General features: G+C 42.9%; 1 protein-coding gene across 3 annotated transcripts in view; it reads right to left on the bottom strand.

Annotated features, from left to right (window-relative positions):
* The window catches only part of nalcn (sodium leak channel, non-selective), a gene marked incomplete at its 5' end in the record, with an annotated part of 69,802 nt that extends 54,945 nt beyond the window's left edge, over nt 1–14,857 (bottom strand). The window contains 10 exons of one of the 3 annotated variants that reach the window (XM_079731306.1): nt 409–495; nt 3,299–3,403; nt 3,923–4,065; nt 6,583–6,734; nt 8,912–9,040; nt 9,900–10,039; nt 10,432–10,515; nt 13,296–13,478; nt 13,845–13,985; nt 14,816–14,857. In XM_079731306.1, coding sequence (XP_079587432.1) covers nt 409–495; nt 3,299–3,403; nt 3,923–4,065; nt 6,583–6,734; nt 8,912–9,040; nt 9,900–10,039; nt 10,432–10,515; nt 13,296–13,478; nt 13,845–13,985; nt 14,816–14,857 — 1,206 coding nt within the window. Of the gene's footprint in view, nt 1–408; nt 496–3,298; nt 3,404–3,922; nt 4,066–6,582; nt 6,735–8,911; nt 9,041–9,899; nt 10,040–10,431; nt 10,516–13,295; nt 13,479–13,844; nt 13,986–14,815 lie in introns of those variants that run through there. The other 2 variants (XM_079731305.1, XM_079731307.1) reach the window with 2 other exon arrangements.
* Between the last annotated feature and the right edge of the window lie 586 nt (nt 14,858–15,443).

Raw genomic sequence — 15,443 nt, 5'->3', positions numbered from 1 at the left:
AGTTGATCTAACTTTGAACTGAGAAGAGGCTCTTGCCTTTTCATTTCCCATCAACATTAACAATTTCTCTCTCACAACAATGAGATTCAGAATCAGATTCAATTATTAACACTGCTTCAATCACAATGTCCCAATGTTTATTCTCCATCAATATTGTGTGTTTGTTTATTAGGTTGTGTTTAAGTGTGTGTGTGTGTGTGTGTGTGTGTGTGTGTGTGTGTGTGTGTGTGTGTGTGTGTGTGTGTGTGTGTCTGTCCATCTGTGTTTGTGTGTATGTGTGTGCATGCGTGCAAGCGTGTGAGAGTGCGTGCCTGTGTTTGTGTGTGTGCGTGCATGTGTGCGTGTGTGCATGTGCGTGGATGGGTGTGTCAGGGGCAGCAGCCTTGTGTTATTTCTGGTGCGTGTTACCTGAAGGCACGCGGGAGCTCGCCCGTGTGGTTTGTTGACGTCCACAGCAACAAGCTGCCATCCCCCAGCAGAATCTTCATGGAACATCTGTGACACAAGGACATGGAATGAGACACCATGCACACACACGCACACACATGCATAAACACACACATACACAGACCCCTACCTCCAACATAAACAAACAAGCATAGTCCCTCCACATATACACACACACACACACAAGCACAGACGCAAAGATAAAGCACAAACATACCCACACACACGCACACACACACACAAACACTAGCAAACCAAAATATCAAAGGTGGCGGACATTACTAACACACCCTGGAGCCACATCTTCATGAGACATCTGGGGCCCATGAAAAAGGGCCCCAGGGCATCCCATTTGTTTGTCCAGGACACACACACACACACACACACACACACACACACACACGCACACACACACACACACACACACACACACACACACACACACACACACACACACACAACACAGACAGTTTCATATATAGCGGAATAAATAGGCCTGAGGGTCTAGGAGAGTTTAACAAAACAATAAAGCGGTCAATGATCTAAAACGCACCACCAAACCGGCAAGCTGACATCAACCAGTCATCGCTCACCACTTCACATACTGCTCATCCCTTTTCAGACACACATACATCAGACGGTGACAGTACATGGAGGTGGTTCCTTATCCACTGTCAGGGCTGACACCGCCCACTTCTCTGTTAGGAAACCACCAAGAATGACCTTAAACCCTCGTCTCAAGGGCAAATACCGGACATGTGGCCTTGCTGACATATAATTCAGCCCACAGTGGTTAGATCACGATGGTGCAGGGCTTAGCCAAGCAGTGACAATGACACTGACCGTTCAACAGGAAACCAGTAACCTGGCTACATGTGCACAAGCGGAATAGTCAGGAATTAGTGAGGGCCATTGTGCATGGTATTCAATGGGTCTGTACAGATCTGTTTTTTTGCTCTGAATAAATGCAGAGGATTTCTACCCATTCAAATATATCTCCCCCCTAACAATGTCATAACACCTAGCAACGTGTGGCATTGTGGTTCACACAAAAGAAAAGAAAATACATTTTGTTTGAAAGAGAATGCCCTGGCTTGGATTTGCCTAATCCCTTGGTGCTATTCTGTCCAAATATTTATCTAAACACACTACTTCTGATTATGCATGTATTAGACTTTGTTCCAGTCATTGTATTTTGTTACATTAAAAGCAACAGTGCTGTTATTAAGTTTGTATAATCTTCAAAGAGTGTTCAGTGTTATTTGCAGCCAGTCAGACAGGGCTAATATCTATAAGCTACAGCACACAGATCCAGGCTGCTGCACAATCGAATGGAGCACTCAAGCACTCTTCAGCTTTATTTCTATGGATGGAACTCATTGTATATCTAATCACCTGATTACAAAAAAGAATCCTTGCAAAAAGATGCAATCATTTATTTAATGAATCCCTCTATTGTGTTTGTGTCATCCTTGGTAATAAGTGGTGCGGTGATGATCATTCTGGCAAGGACAGGAGTGGTGTGTGTGTGTGTGTGTGTGTGTGTGTGGGGGGGGGGGGGGGCTGTCAAGCTGGCTCCCCTTGCAGGATATCAGTGGAAGGATGTGTATTGTCTCAGACAGTGATTGACAGTTACATGTTACACACAGGCTAATTACTTTTTCTCCCCGCTCAGATAAAGATTAGGGCATAACGATGGCATTGTAATTAAATTTGATATTAGCGGCTAATTGTTTTCAAGGTCTTAACACTTGTCTCCATCCGGTAGGAAAACACCCAAACAAAGGCGAGGCCCTTAAGTTAGCAAAATAGTTTTTATGTTATTTTTTTTGCTGCGGCTTCAAGCATACTCAACACGGAACTCACAGTCCGAGACAAGAAATGCCAACACCATCCTCGTTTTGAATCATGTTTTCATTTAGCAGATAAGAGTTGTAACATTCAGAATACCTGGTTTTCAGATACTTCTTTGACAATTCTTGATTGTCATGTTTGCAGATACCCACATTAACATATTGGCTAAGACATGAATCATGAGGAATGATTATCATTATAAAATAGTATTATTTCAATCACTGCTGGGTGAATATCCCATCCAAGTTAGAATTGTAAATTGAAATGGAAAAGCATCATTGAGACAATGAAGCTACTTGTCAGAGCTTATCAAGCCAATCACACAGGAACATATTGAAAAGGTGGACACACACACACAAACACACACACACACACACACACACACACACACACACACACACACACACACACACACACACAAACATACCCATTTTACATTTTACAGTGCATATTTAATGTTTGTATTTCTGCATTTAGAATGATTCATCTCAATACCCTAATTTCAGTCTCACAAGTCTGATTAATATTTAAAAAATCTCCATACTCCAGAGCTTATCTCTGTCTCATTGACTTTCATGCCTCAGTCAAAACACTTTCTAATCCATCTTCAAGTCCTTTTTCAAACTGTTTATTTCCTCTTGATTTCATCCCGAGCTAAAAAGAGGCCAATTCTGAAGCCTTCTCTGTCACTCTAGAGAAGCCTGTGAGTCATCTAAATGGGCCAATCAAATGCTTGTCCAATCACTGGAAAAAATTAACAGCGTGCTGAATGGCCCTCCATTATACTGCTAAATGGATTCATACAGGGCGGTACGCCGAAATAACATCAGGAGGTGAATGGCGAGTACAAAAGGTGAAAATCACAGACCAGTCACCGGTCAAGCCTGTCCATTTGCAAATATGAAAAAAAAACGAATTAAGATTTTCCTATGTCTGTGCACGTGTTCGTGCGCATTCATGTGCGTGTGTGGTTGTGTGCGTGTGTGCAAAGCCCTACTTGTGTCGTGGCCGTGGAGGTTGTGCTGCTCCTTGACCCCCACATCTGCTGGAACTGCACTCTGATCTCAGCAAATGTTTCAATGATGACAGCAATGAAGACGTTCTGGGGCAAGAGAGAGTTAGAGAGAGAATAAGTAAGAGAGACGGGCAGAGGGAGCAATAAGGGAGAGTAATAGGGAGGGTAATAGAGAGGGAGGGAGAGATATAAAGTATGTGAGACACAGAGGGATGGATAAAGTAATAGAACGAAAGAAAAAGTAGCAGAGAGAGCGAGGGAGAGCGAGATACAGTGAGTGCGAGAGATAGAGAGAGACAGAGAGAGAGAGAGAGAGTGATTAAGTAATAGAGAGCGCCTCAGAGAGAAAAAGAGAGAGAGGGATTCAGAGGATTGAGATAAAGAGCAAGACAGCAGGGTGTTAGTTCTCAGGCTTGTACTTCTTAATCACCAGCTGTCATTTCTTGGAACAATCTCACAATCATCGCTTCTGCCCGTCGCTCGGCCACAGGTTGAGGAGCTGGGTGATGATTGGGGGATTGCTTTCCGTTTAAATAACACAGGGAAGGAGTGTAGGTGGGGGCTGGGTGGGTCGGTGGGTGGGATGGGGGGGGGGCTGTCACTTACTTTGACAAGCCAGGCAAGGAAGAAGATGAGGGTTATGAAGTAGAAGTAGGAGCGCCAACGGGGGAAGCTGTCGATGGCTCTGTACATGAGGAACACCCAGCCCTCCTGGGAGGCAGCCTCGTACACCGTGAAGATGCTTGTTCCTGCAGGGCAGAGAGAGACAGAGACACAGACACAGAAACAGAGAGAGAGAGAGAGACCGAGAGAGAGACAGCACCAGAGACAGAGACAGATAGAGAGAGATAGGGAGGCAGAGATAGAGAAACAGACAGAAAGAGAGCAAGAGACAGAGACAAAGAGGAACACAGAAAGAGAGAGAAAAACAGAGAAGGTGAGAGACAGGGAGACAGAGAGAGGGCGACAGAGAGAGACAGCGAGAAAAAGAGAGACTGATTTTTAGCAATCCTTATCGCAAAATTTTACATTTCACATCTTAATCTTTTAGCTAATGCAACTCGTACAATATATGGATATCATCCTATTCCATTTAAATAAAATAGAGACAGAAACAGAAAGACAGAGAGAAAAAGAGAGCGAGGGTGTATCTAAGAAGAGAGAGAGGGACAAGATATTGGGAGACAGGAGCGAAACAAGAGATCTTTTTTGATACAAATGACTATCCTCTCTGAACTCCTCACCTGGCCGACCCACCCCATCCCTAACCCCCAAAAAGCCGTTCTAGTGCCCCACTCCAATTACCGTGGCGCTGACGAGCTCACGCCTTTCCAACAGACAGCGCCTTGGGATTACCTCGGAAATTGTGAGCGGATCATGAGAGCGAAGTCTACTCATAACCACATCTAAGCTTTTTGCTTTCTTTTTTTTCTCCCAAAATAACTTCCATCTTCGGAGACGGATCATGTTCAATTTCAAAGTTTTGCAGAACCAATGAAAACTATCATTCCTTTTTTTAATTATTCACAAGAATTGTGGCTGGGAATACGACAGGAATGCGACTTTGTAGGCTAACACCGTGGTGAAAGAAATGGTGGATTTCTGCTTGGTTTCTACTTGCTCATATTAAGGCTTTTAAATTGCTTTCTCCTTCCCAGATCTCCAAAATAACTAGTGACTTAGAAATGCTGGTTTTTAGGATGTCAAACTGCGGGGCCTGAAAGTGGAGTAGTGATAGCGTTGAGAGGCACTTTGTTTGTATGCCTCTGTGATGTTATTTTTCTTGGCCAAACACTTGCAAATGGCACCCAATAATGGGGAGGACCTTGTTGGAAACAAGACAGAGGGACTTAAAGCGCCGAGACAAATTACTGCTCACAGGAAAGGAGAATATTCATAACAACACTTCAAGCAGCCGCTGGTAAGATACTTGGCATTTTAATCATCACCTATCTGACACTCTGAAAGATATTTGGCATCTTTGTCTGTAAATTACAGCTGATATTTATGTCCCTCCAATTAAAAAGCAAACATCTAATGAGATGTTTTTCTTGGCCTTACTTCATAGACAGAAATGTAGCGCAATAAGGTGACCCTGATACACAAACATTGACTTATGTCATGAAACACAGGTATTCACTAGGTCAGGGAAGATGAAAATGGACAATAGATTACTTTCACTTGAAAATAACCAAAGCCAGACAAGCCAACATATATAAATATATATCCAACAGGCCTAAAAAACAGCCTTAAGGACCAACCAACCCACCCCCAACTACGACCAAGATCATACCCTAGAAAGTAATCAAATATTTTGAATGAATAATTAGAAAATATTACTAATATTACAATTATCATTACTGACAATGCAGATGATGACAACAACTATGATGAGGATGGCGATGATAAGAATAATGATGATAATAACAATGATACTGATAAGATAGATCTGTGTTTTTTATCTGAAGGTATCCTGTTATTCTAACATATCCGTATACACGGCACATAGGTCTACCTCTCCTTGCTCTACCCAGCATGTCTCTGTCTGTATTGAGGTATGCTGTGAGCCAAGGCACTGCTAAGCCTTCGCTCTCCTTCACAGCAATGTAGAGATTAGAGATGCTGCACTGTGTAGCAACGCTGGTTTTAGGGCCTAGCTCAGGCGATAAGGATGCGGCATGCGGCTAAGTGGTGTAGCTTCACATCAAAGCCCATGTAGGTGACTCTCTTCCCATCACTGTCTATCTCTCTCCCTTTTTCCATTTAGTAGAATTTTTTTCAATTTTCCATCTCTCTGGCACTCACTTTTTGTTTCAATATCCTATTTATTTACCTTTCTCTCTGTCATTCCCTCATTATGTTTATGCCATCTCCTTAAGACATGCACACACACACACACCTCAAGCATCTCTGTGCAAACATTCCTCAAATGTTTCGGGTTATTCTTGTGTTAATAGCTACATTTATGAGTGTATCTGTCTGTCTGTCTGCCTGTCTGTGCACATGTGCGCACGTGTCTGTGTGTGCATGTGTGTGTGTGTGTGCGCACGTGTGTGTGTGCGTGCATGTACACGTGTGTGCATGTGGACTCGTGTGTGTGTGTGTGTGTGTGTGTGTGTGTGTGTGTGTGTGTGTGTGTGTGTGTGTGTGTGTGTGCATGTGCGCGCGCGTGTGTGTGTGCGTGTGCGCCTGCGTACGTGCGTGCTTGCGTGTGTGCCTGCGTGCGTGCGTGCGTGTGCGTGTGTGTTTGGTGTGCGTTCCTGTACCTAGTTCGTTGAAGCCGCTGTATCCCAGCTCCTGCCTGCTGAGGCCGTAATCCTCCAAGTTCACACATTTGAAGCCAAGCGGACAACGGTACCCCTCCCCGTCTGGGGAGCAGTGGGTGTCTGGAATAGCCAGGTTGTTCCAGGACACATTCCTAAACAGAGAGGGGTGGGGAGGGAGATGTGCCTGTTGTTGAGCGTGTTCCTGATGAGTTAACAAATGAAATGGAAGACGTTACTAAATGTTTAATGAGCCCGGGTTTGCGACGGATCGGGGCAGCCGCAGATGCAATTAATGAACAGCGAGGTGTTTTCCAAGTGTTCCGAGGGGTTTGGAATTTGAATTTAAATCCCCGTAGCAATTTCTATTATTCACGTCCCTGGCAGTATTTGAGTCGTGGAAGAACAGAGGGAAACTCATACAGTACACAGTATTCACACACACACACACACTACCTCCCCAACCCACTGCCTCCCAATGCGTGATCGCCTTCGTCACCATGCGTCTTAGCCACAAGCGTTATTCCAGGGCTTGCAAGATTTCTTTAATGACAATTAATGTCTTCAAATTGCCCGGCCAGACATTCATCCAAATTGTTTATTAAAGGCTACAGGATGAGAAGGAATAATGTATTGCCGTGCCACAAAGGGCAGTCACAGGCATCGTCACGAATCCTGATGCAGCTCATTATGCAGGCTGGCATAATGGCGCCTACAACAGAACCGTTTCAGGGAAATCACCATTCTTCATAGCAAAGGAGTGATAAATGATGCACCCAGAGAGAGACGGAGGGTCCGCTAATGCCATGAAATGACTTATATTCCAAGTCCAACATCAGACCAATGTGTTTGGTTGGGATTCAGGATTAATCATAGTTAAGTCGCCAAATTGTAACAATTCAGTGGAAAATAACATCGAAAATCCATAGCACGTGCGTTATATGCTGACTTTGGCATAGACCACACAAATAATTCATACACGCATATTATACATAGATATACCCATATTATACTGACTTCGTCTATTATTGATGTGTTGTCTGCCTAATCAATGGGAGATGAGGATGGGAAATGAGTTTTATATTTTGCTACCAAATTCAAATAAACACACTGGGATTTCATGCAAATGCACCTGTGATGTTAAGCCAAGGTCAAGTGCGACCGACCAGAGATGGGTCGCCTGGAGTCAGACAGGAGAGGGAAGACCCTGATTCGCATACAGATCCCTTCCATCCAATATAAATAGCCACAGCACTGCCAGCCTTCCACGTCGGTGCTCCCGCAATCCCACCCAAATCCCCCGTGTGGGAACGGCTGGGGGAAGCTCTGGCTGCGGCGCCAAGGACGGATGACTCAACACGTCCCACGAGTCGCGATGTCTCGTGCAAAACAGGTCTAGAATTGGGGCTACGTGCAAAAAGCCCATGGATGACTGAAGGGAGGGGTGGCTATACGAAAATAAAGCACAACCGAATGACAGGGATGTAAAGAGCGCCACATTTGGTGTACGACAGGATATATCGAGAGGACCAACGGCTGCGCTATCTGTTCGTGATGGTGAAGGGTGGGGGAGTGCAGTGTCCGTGGGGTATTGACATCGCCTGCCAAACGGATGTCAGAGACTGATTGGGGAGCAGGGTTATTGAACACACTATACGCTTTAAAGCCACCACAAAGCTCAGATGTATGTGAGTGTTAATTATTTTCCACTGTTCATTTGCTTTGTCGATTGGCCACTGCTCTTTTGATTAACACATTCCCAAGCAAACATCATAGCCTCCATTCATAAGGGCTGGCCAGAGCATGCATGCTACCGCACATTCACGGAGGTCCACGCCATGAATAATATCTTTAAAGAATAATTACTAGATTAGGAATCGAGAAATACTTGAGGAGATTTCATCCGCTAATACATACATATATAACATATATACATCCAAATAAAATTAATAATCAGCATAATTCTTTTTGTTTGACCGTTTTGTAGTCATGGTTTGCCATTGATTAAATGTGTATCTTGTGATCACAATGTACATGTGATTTATTTGCCAGTCATAAAAATGAGTCCTTAGTTAAAATTTGTTAATGCAATAATAAGCATCAACTAACAATTAACTAACAGTTAATTAACAGTTCACCAACGGTTCTCAAATCATTGACTAATTGTGTTCATGTTTATTTATTTCACGTTATTTTAGGTAACAGTGTTCAAGTTAACCAGGATTTTAATGAGTATATTATTAAATAGTTGGGGTTAGGGTTAGGTCTAGGGTTAAACTTAGGGTTACGGTGAGTGGGTTATGGTAACACGGTACCAAGGTGAGCTGTTTACCCTTCCGTTGTGTCGTTGGTAACACAGTGGTGGTTGAACGTTCCGAACATTTGAACACCCAGAATTCCATAAAGCAGGAGAAAGAAGAGCAAGAAGATGGACACACTCCAAATCTGCTCTCCGGATCGCCTGAAGAGGGAGAGAGACATTGGGAAGCAAAGATGAGGCTTTGAGGTGGGGTCAATATGCTAAGTATCAGGATCTAAGAACATTAAATAGACATAACATATCAGGGATGTAGCCAATACACATCTATCAATACTGTGTCAGGAAAATGTCAAAAAGTATATAAAAGTCACAATGTGTAACATTGAGCACATCTCAGTTAGTTGGGAGGGGTTTTGGGAGTGGCAATACTACCATTTTTGTAAAAACATTTGTTCAACATTTCTAATGTGTCTTATATAGGATGTGATTTTATTGATACAATTCTAAAAAACAATATTGATCAGCATTGACTACAGATATGTCCAGGTTATTTAAAGCAGCGCACTATTTAAAGTGCTACACATTGCAACTTTAATATACATCTCATATTCGGCTTAGGTCGAAGAACTATAGGGCCTTGGCCTGAATCGCCGTTTCATGTAGTTTGTACTTCTTGAAATTCCAAAACACCATAATATTTATTCAGCTGCATCGTAGCTGTAATATGAGTGTATGGTAATAGGTCACTGGCTGGGCCACGTGAGCATACGGTTATTGGTCACCCACTTGTCTACATAGCCAATAGGGAACATAGAATCCACCTATTAAATCAGCTTGAAAGAATATCGATTGATAAATTACGGATTTCTGTACGGCATCACTTTATGCAACTTATGCAATGGACAATCATGGAAGTCAGGTATGCCTTGAATTCTTTGCTTTATGTTTGCTCTGTCTCAAAACTTTCTATAACCATTTCTAAAATTCGCGGACAATTAAGTTGCATCCATTTTTCATCCGACCCTAGAGCATAAATAAGCAAATTAAGGCTTTTTTTTACTTGAGGATATTTGTGATGCGTGAGCGAGGAAGCTCAAAGCGAAAGTAGATCCTGAACGCCCGGATCATGATGAGGGCTCTGGGAATTCTCAGCATTCCCCAGGGAGACATCTGATCGACGAGCTCCGCAATCTCAAACACCTGTGAGAGGGAGAGAGAGCGAGGGAGAGAGAACGATGATTGATGAGCAAGGGAATTTCTGAAACAAACTTGCGCTACAATGGCGAAGTGAAGGGCAGAGACAACAGGGAATAGATGCGATAAAATCCGCTACCGGGGTACACATGAGCGGAGAGGGTAGGGTGTTCAAATCCCGGCCATGCGGGACTGGGTTTGATATTTGACTGGCCGGCATCCTTGAGCAAGAGTCATTCTCCTTAATGGCAAATGTCTGAAGTGTCCCTGCAAGTCACTTTGTGTAAAAGCTTCTGGTAAATGACTGAAATAGCTTTGTTTATGCATTTTATTTCCAGGTAAGTAGCTGAATGAAAGTGTCCTCTAGTCTAAACGACTCAATAACAAAAAGAAAATACCTGCAACACCAGGGACACCCAGATGAAGAACACCATGAATCCGTCAAACATGCACCAACGATCTTTCCCATAGGAGTTGTCGCCCTAAAGCACACACAGACACGTGGAGGCGAAGAGAGGGACGAGGGACACAGAAAGAAAATGGAAAGGGGTAAAAAAAAGATGTGGAATTGGTTCAATATAGCAATTCAAACACATAACACACATAACTTAATTTTTACCAAATTATACATAGAAATGTTTCAGTTATATAACTATGATTGGGTTCACCTCAGATTCTGAAAAATAAACAATTTGAATGTTTGTTTATAAAAAGATAATTTATGCATATAAAATAATTTATTTAGTTTAAACCTCAAAAACACCTCATCTTCGATTTATTTGACAGCAAAATACATGGTCCTCAGGCACCCACCTTCTGAGCTCGAAAAGCAAAAGAAGAGCACAACAACTAGGAGCACAACAAATTAGATGTAAGAACTGCATGTGATATGAAGGTGGACATACTTTGCTAAATGCTCAACAACACCACACATAAAAGAAAATACGAAAACATTGTCTAAATGACTTACACGCCGACAATGATTTCAGAGCCAGCCCAATGGCATGTTGATAGAACAGACACGTAATGATTAAACGGCTGAGCCAAGAACAAACTGAAATACCATGGGGCCAACAAACATGGACATGCTTAATTAGCACCTAAGAGGTCTATCCAGACCTCTTCAAGGGTCACTCTTCACTGGCGGAAAGGCTGCAAATAGACGGGTATTATCTGGAACACTTAAGGCAAAAGGTTGCCTTTTGATTCACCCCAACGAGCACAGAATAATGCATTGCAATGAATGGCACTGCATCGAGAAGTCGGCTTTGCACAGTGAATGGCTTGTTTATCTGTATTAAGGGAGATGGTAAATTGCTCATTGGTGCTCATTGTGGTACACAACTGCTTCCGGAAAAGGTGTTTTATCAGAAATAGATAAATAATAGTACAGCAGTTGCACAATGTGTGTGTGTGTGTGCTTGCGTGCGTGTGTGCATGCGTTTGTGCATGTGTGCAAGTTTGCAATTGTGTGTTTGTGTGTCTGGTCTGTGTGTTTGTGTTTGTGCTAGAGATTGTTGCTTGCGTCATCCACGACATTGTGACATGTGTCAATAATATGAATGATGACGCCCTCAAAGTAAAACCATCAATCATATCGATAATGTGAATAATGGTGTGCATTGGGAGCAACCTCAAGCTGATACTATTATTTTTATGAATGATTCGGCCTCGGGGTAGTACATGCATCGTTCGAATGAATAAAATAAACTTGGCCGCCACGGACGGCCGCCATCATGCCATTAAATAACAGCTGCGGTATGAAGGGATCTCTTTGAAGCAACAAATGGGTTTTCATTTACTTAAAAATGCCTCATGCACAATCGTCTAAAGCTGAGCGGTTTTCAATGAATAATGATTCGCCAATATGTAACAAAACGATCATCAGTTGATCAATTTGTTGCATATTTGACACTTAATATTGCATAACATTTACACATCTGATTTGCCTGATGGGACAAGGCTATTGACACAAAACTCAAACTAAACACACTTTGGATCGATGCTATATGGCAAGCTAGCGAAAGAGGAATGAGGTCTGTGTTTATTGAATGTGAGGTGCAAAGTAAACACATCTGAGACATGCATCTTATTGCAATTGACTGAAATACAACCTGAAAAAGCCTTTATATCTTTCCACATACCGATTTATTTCAGTCAAAGAAGTGTGGTCTTTATATTTTAGGTTAGGTCAATTCCACAACTGATAAGCCATCGCTAGGGCGAGAACCAGCACAAACTATCCAAACCAAAAAATAATATGAAGCAAATGCAATAAACATCCATTGTCCAGTTGTGCCTGGTGTTGGACTAAGCATGTTTAAAGATATTCAATTTTTAAGTGACTTTTCCCCACGGTCACATTGATATCAAACATCATCATGTAAATATCTTGTTTACATCCAAGCGTGGACTACAACTTTTGTAATCAACAGACGACTTCCATAATACATCCAATGTATAAGTAATTCATTGACCTCAGCCATAATTACAATTAAGCAAAGAGCAGTTTAATTATCACGCTTACATAACATCGAAGCAATACGCTCTCCAACTTAAAGAGAATCCTGTCGTCTGTTCGATATAAGAGGTAGTATCGACCCCCGAAATAAACAAAAGGCAGAAATGTTATTCAAATGACACTGCTGTTTCCCGACCTGGACAAAGATTCAGTGCATGCTGTGGTTCTGCCTATGTGCTCTTGGTATCCTTGATTTACCAATTAGGCTGTCCAAGCCTTCCAGGGCTGTAATTAAGGGCTCTTTATCTGCCAGCTGCCTGGCTGGGGAAGATCCTATTGCACTTGATTTCTTCCCCCTGATTCCCACTGTTAAGAGGGGCCGCAAGAGACGGCACTATTGAAAAAATAGACAGGCTTGAGTTGACAAAATGAAAAAAAATAAAAATAACAATCATGTGATGGAAACACATGATTTATTATAATTCAATATTAGTATAAAGACGTAGAAGACATAGGGAACATTTTGAGTTGAGGCTTTTAGGCTTTGAATTGATTTTCCTAGACTTGGCAAAGTCTGTGTAGCTTACGACAGCTTTCGTCACGTACAGCTACAAAGGACAACAATACAAATCTGAATTCATCGATATGAATTATTCCTCATTATTGACACATATTGATTATTGATTCCAAGTCTCTAACAATTACAAAGAAAACAATGCAATTCTTTTTCAGACAGAAGAAAAACCAAAGACACTGTACCCCCCCCCCCCCCCCCCCCCCCCCCCCCCACAGCACAACTACCTTGATGATGCCTCGGATGTGCATCTTGGCGATCATCTCTGCCGTGTAGAGGAACATGAGAAGCGTGTCCAGCGTGAAGGTCACGTACTGCAGCGGCGGGTAGTGCTCGAACGTCTTGGGCGTGTTCATGCACACCGAGATCACGCTGAGGATGGCGCAGGCGCGCAGCAGAGTGTGCACCCACTGGCAGCGGGCACGGAGTTGGCGAAGGAGTTGAGAGGACCGGGGGTTGGAGGGGAGAGATAATGGGTTGGTATTCAGGGGAAAAGAGAGGGATCGGAGGAGGGAAAAACTTGCAAAACTGCTTTGCTTGACGGTATATTTGTTTTTGGACATTTCTTTAAATGTGAGATTTCTAAGAGCGCACACTTGTTTGTGTACTTACAAGCCTATTACCGACTAATTCAGTTCCAGCGTCTCGCACAGCTGGTCATTTATTAAATTTTCGAGGCAAAGTAGATAACAAGGGAGGAAACACACTGAAGTGTGACTTGACTTGAAAGGAGAAAATGGATCGGGCTGACTGAGCACAGCCACACAACCACTCACTGGCTTGTTGATCCAAAAGATGTCAGCGCTGTCTGCGAGGGTCTCGTCGGGCCCAAAGTCCGTCATGGGCTGGGCCTCGACCCGGGAGCTCTGTTTCCTCTTCAGCATGCTGGGGCTAGCCGTGCTATACAGAGAGTGGATCTGACCGAGGGGGAGAAGAGTGGGTGCAACACACACAGTGACCAGGGCTGACAGGAGACACAGGGAACTCTGGCTGCATCCAAGTCCGAGCACTTACCTACGCTTATACAGTGAATTCACTAATGTTCACTGTGTGTGGGCGATTCTTCTTTAAAACAAATGCAATCTCGAGCAGAGCCATTAGGCTTGATTTATCTGCAGACACATCTACAAAAACAATTGAACTGTTACTTAACCACTGTTGGAACTGAAGAATTCATGGGCTTTAAAAGCTGGATACAACTGGATAAAGCACTTAGCTTTGGAAAAGGAATCTTGAGTATGTGCATAACGCACAATAAGCGACCCGGACTTGAATGGACCAGAACAGAAGAATAAGTTTTGAACAAAAAAAGAAAAGAAAAAATAAGAAATGTGTTGCTTGTTAAATGGCCACCGTGATGAACAACATGGCACACATGAGACACTGAACGAGTGTATTCACGTCGGAACAGCACCAGTAACTTACCACTAGTCCATATCATCCATGGGTGTCACCGCGTTGAACACAGTGGTGCCAATAGGCTGTGCACAACTGTCGGTACAGTATGTGGAATTGAGTTTAACGTTGGTGTTATGCTGTGGTTTCCCCTGCACATAGGTGTAGGGGTGAGGGTCATTATTTGGATGGGAGTGTGCAAAGCAAACCTTTGCTGATGCTTTTGTATGTGTGTGCACTTGTTTGTATGTGAGCTTGTGTGTGTCAAGCTCACAAACCAAAAGTAAAGGCAGCTTTAACAGAAGAAAAAGAAGAAGAAATGACACCTTCAATGGAGACAAAGCGCACATACCAAAGGGAAAAGTAAAGCTGAAATTGCTCCACCACTGCACATAACATGCGATCAGGCATACCCTGTAAATAACACACGACAGTTAGTCAACATCATGGCATATATGGTTTACAATACACTACCAACATCTACAGTATGCTCATATAGACAGGAATGCCCACCATGTCTGACACCGAGGCATATATGCGACACGTTCTGTGAGTGAGTGACTGAGTGAGTGAATAAGGTGTCGTGGGAAAAAAAATGGATGAGCTACAGAGAAAGGGATCACATGACTCACTGTGAGGCTCCTCATTGGTGCGTTCATCCCCAGAGTCACAGAGGCCAACCAGAGCGAGAAAGATATGGAGAGAAAGACAGCGAGAGAGCGAACCAAAGAGAGGAAGATCCTTGGCACAGAGATCCTGTTAGTAGTCAGTGAGTGGTAGAAATCAAAATAGTATTGAAAAGGGGAGAAGAGAGGTGACAAGTACAAAAATACAAAACATTAGTCTATAATATACCAGTAGCAGCCCAGCAATAAGGCCGAAAAATGTATTATATATGGGTATTTATCAATGATATTATGAACATATAATGAGTTTTATAAACTTATTTTCCCTAACTTTCTACTATAGTGTTCCTACAA

Source organism: Pollachius pollachius, assembly GCF_949987615.1.
Source record: "Pollachius pollachius genome assembly, chromosome: 3".
NCBI classification, from domain to species: Eukaryota; Metazoa; Chordata; class Actinopteri; order Gadiformes; family Gadidae; genus Pollachius; species Pollachius pollachius.
This window is presented reverse-complemented; position numbering and strand designations above follow the sequence as displayed.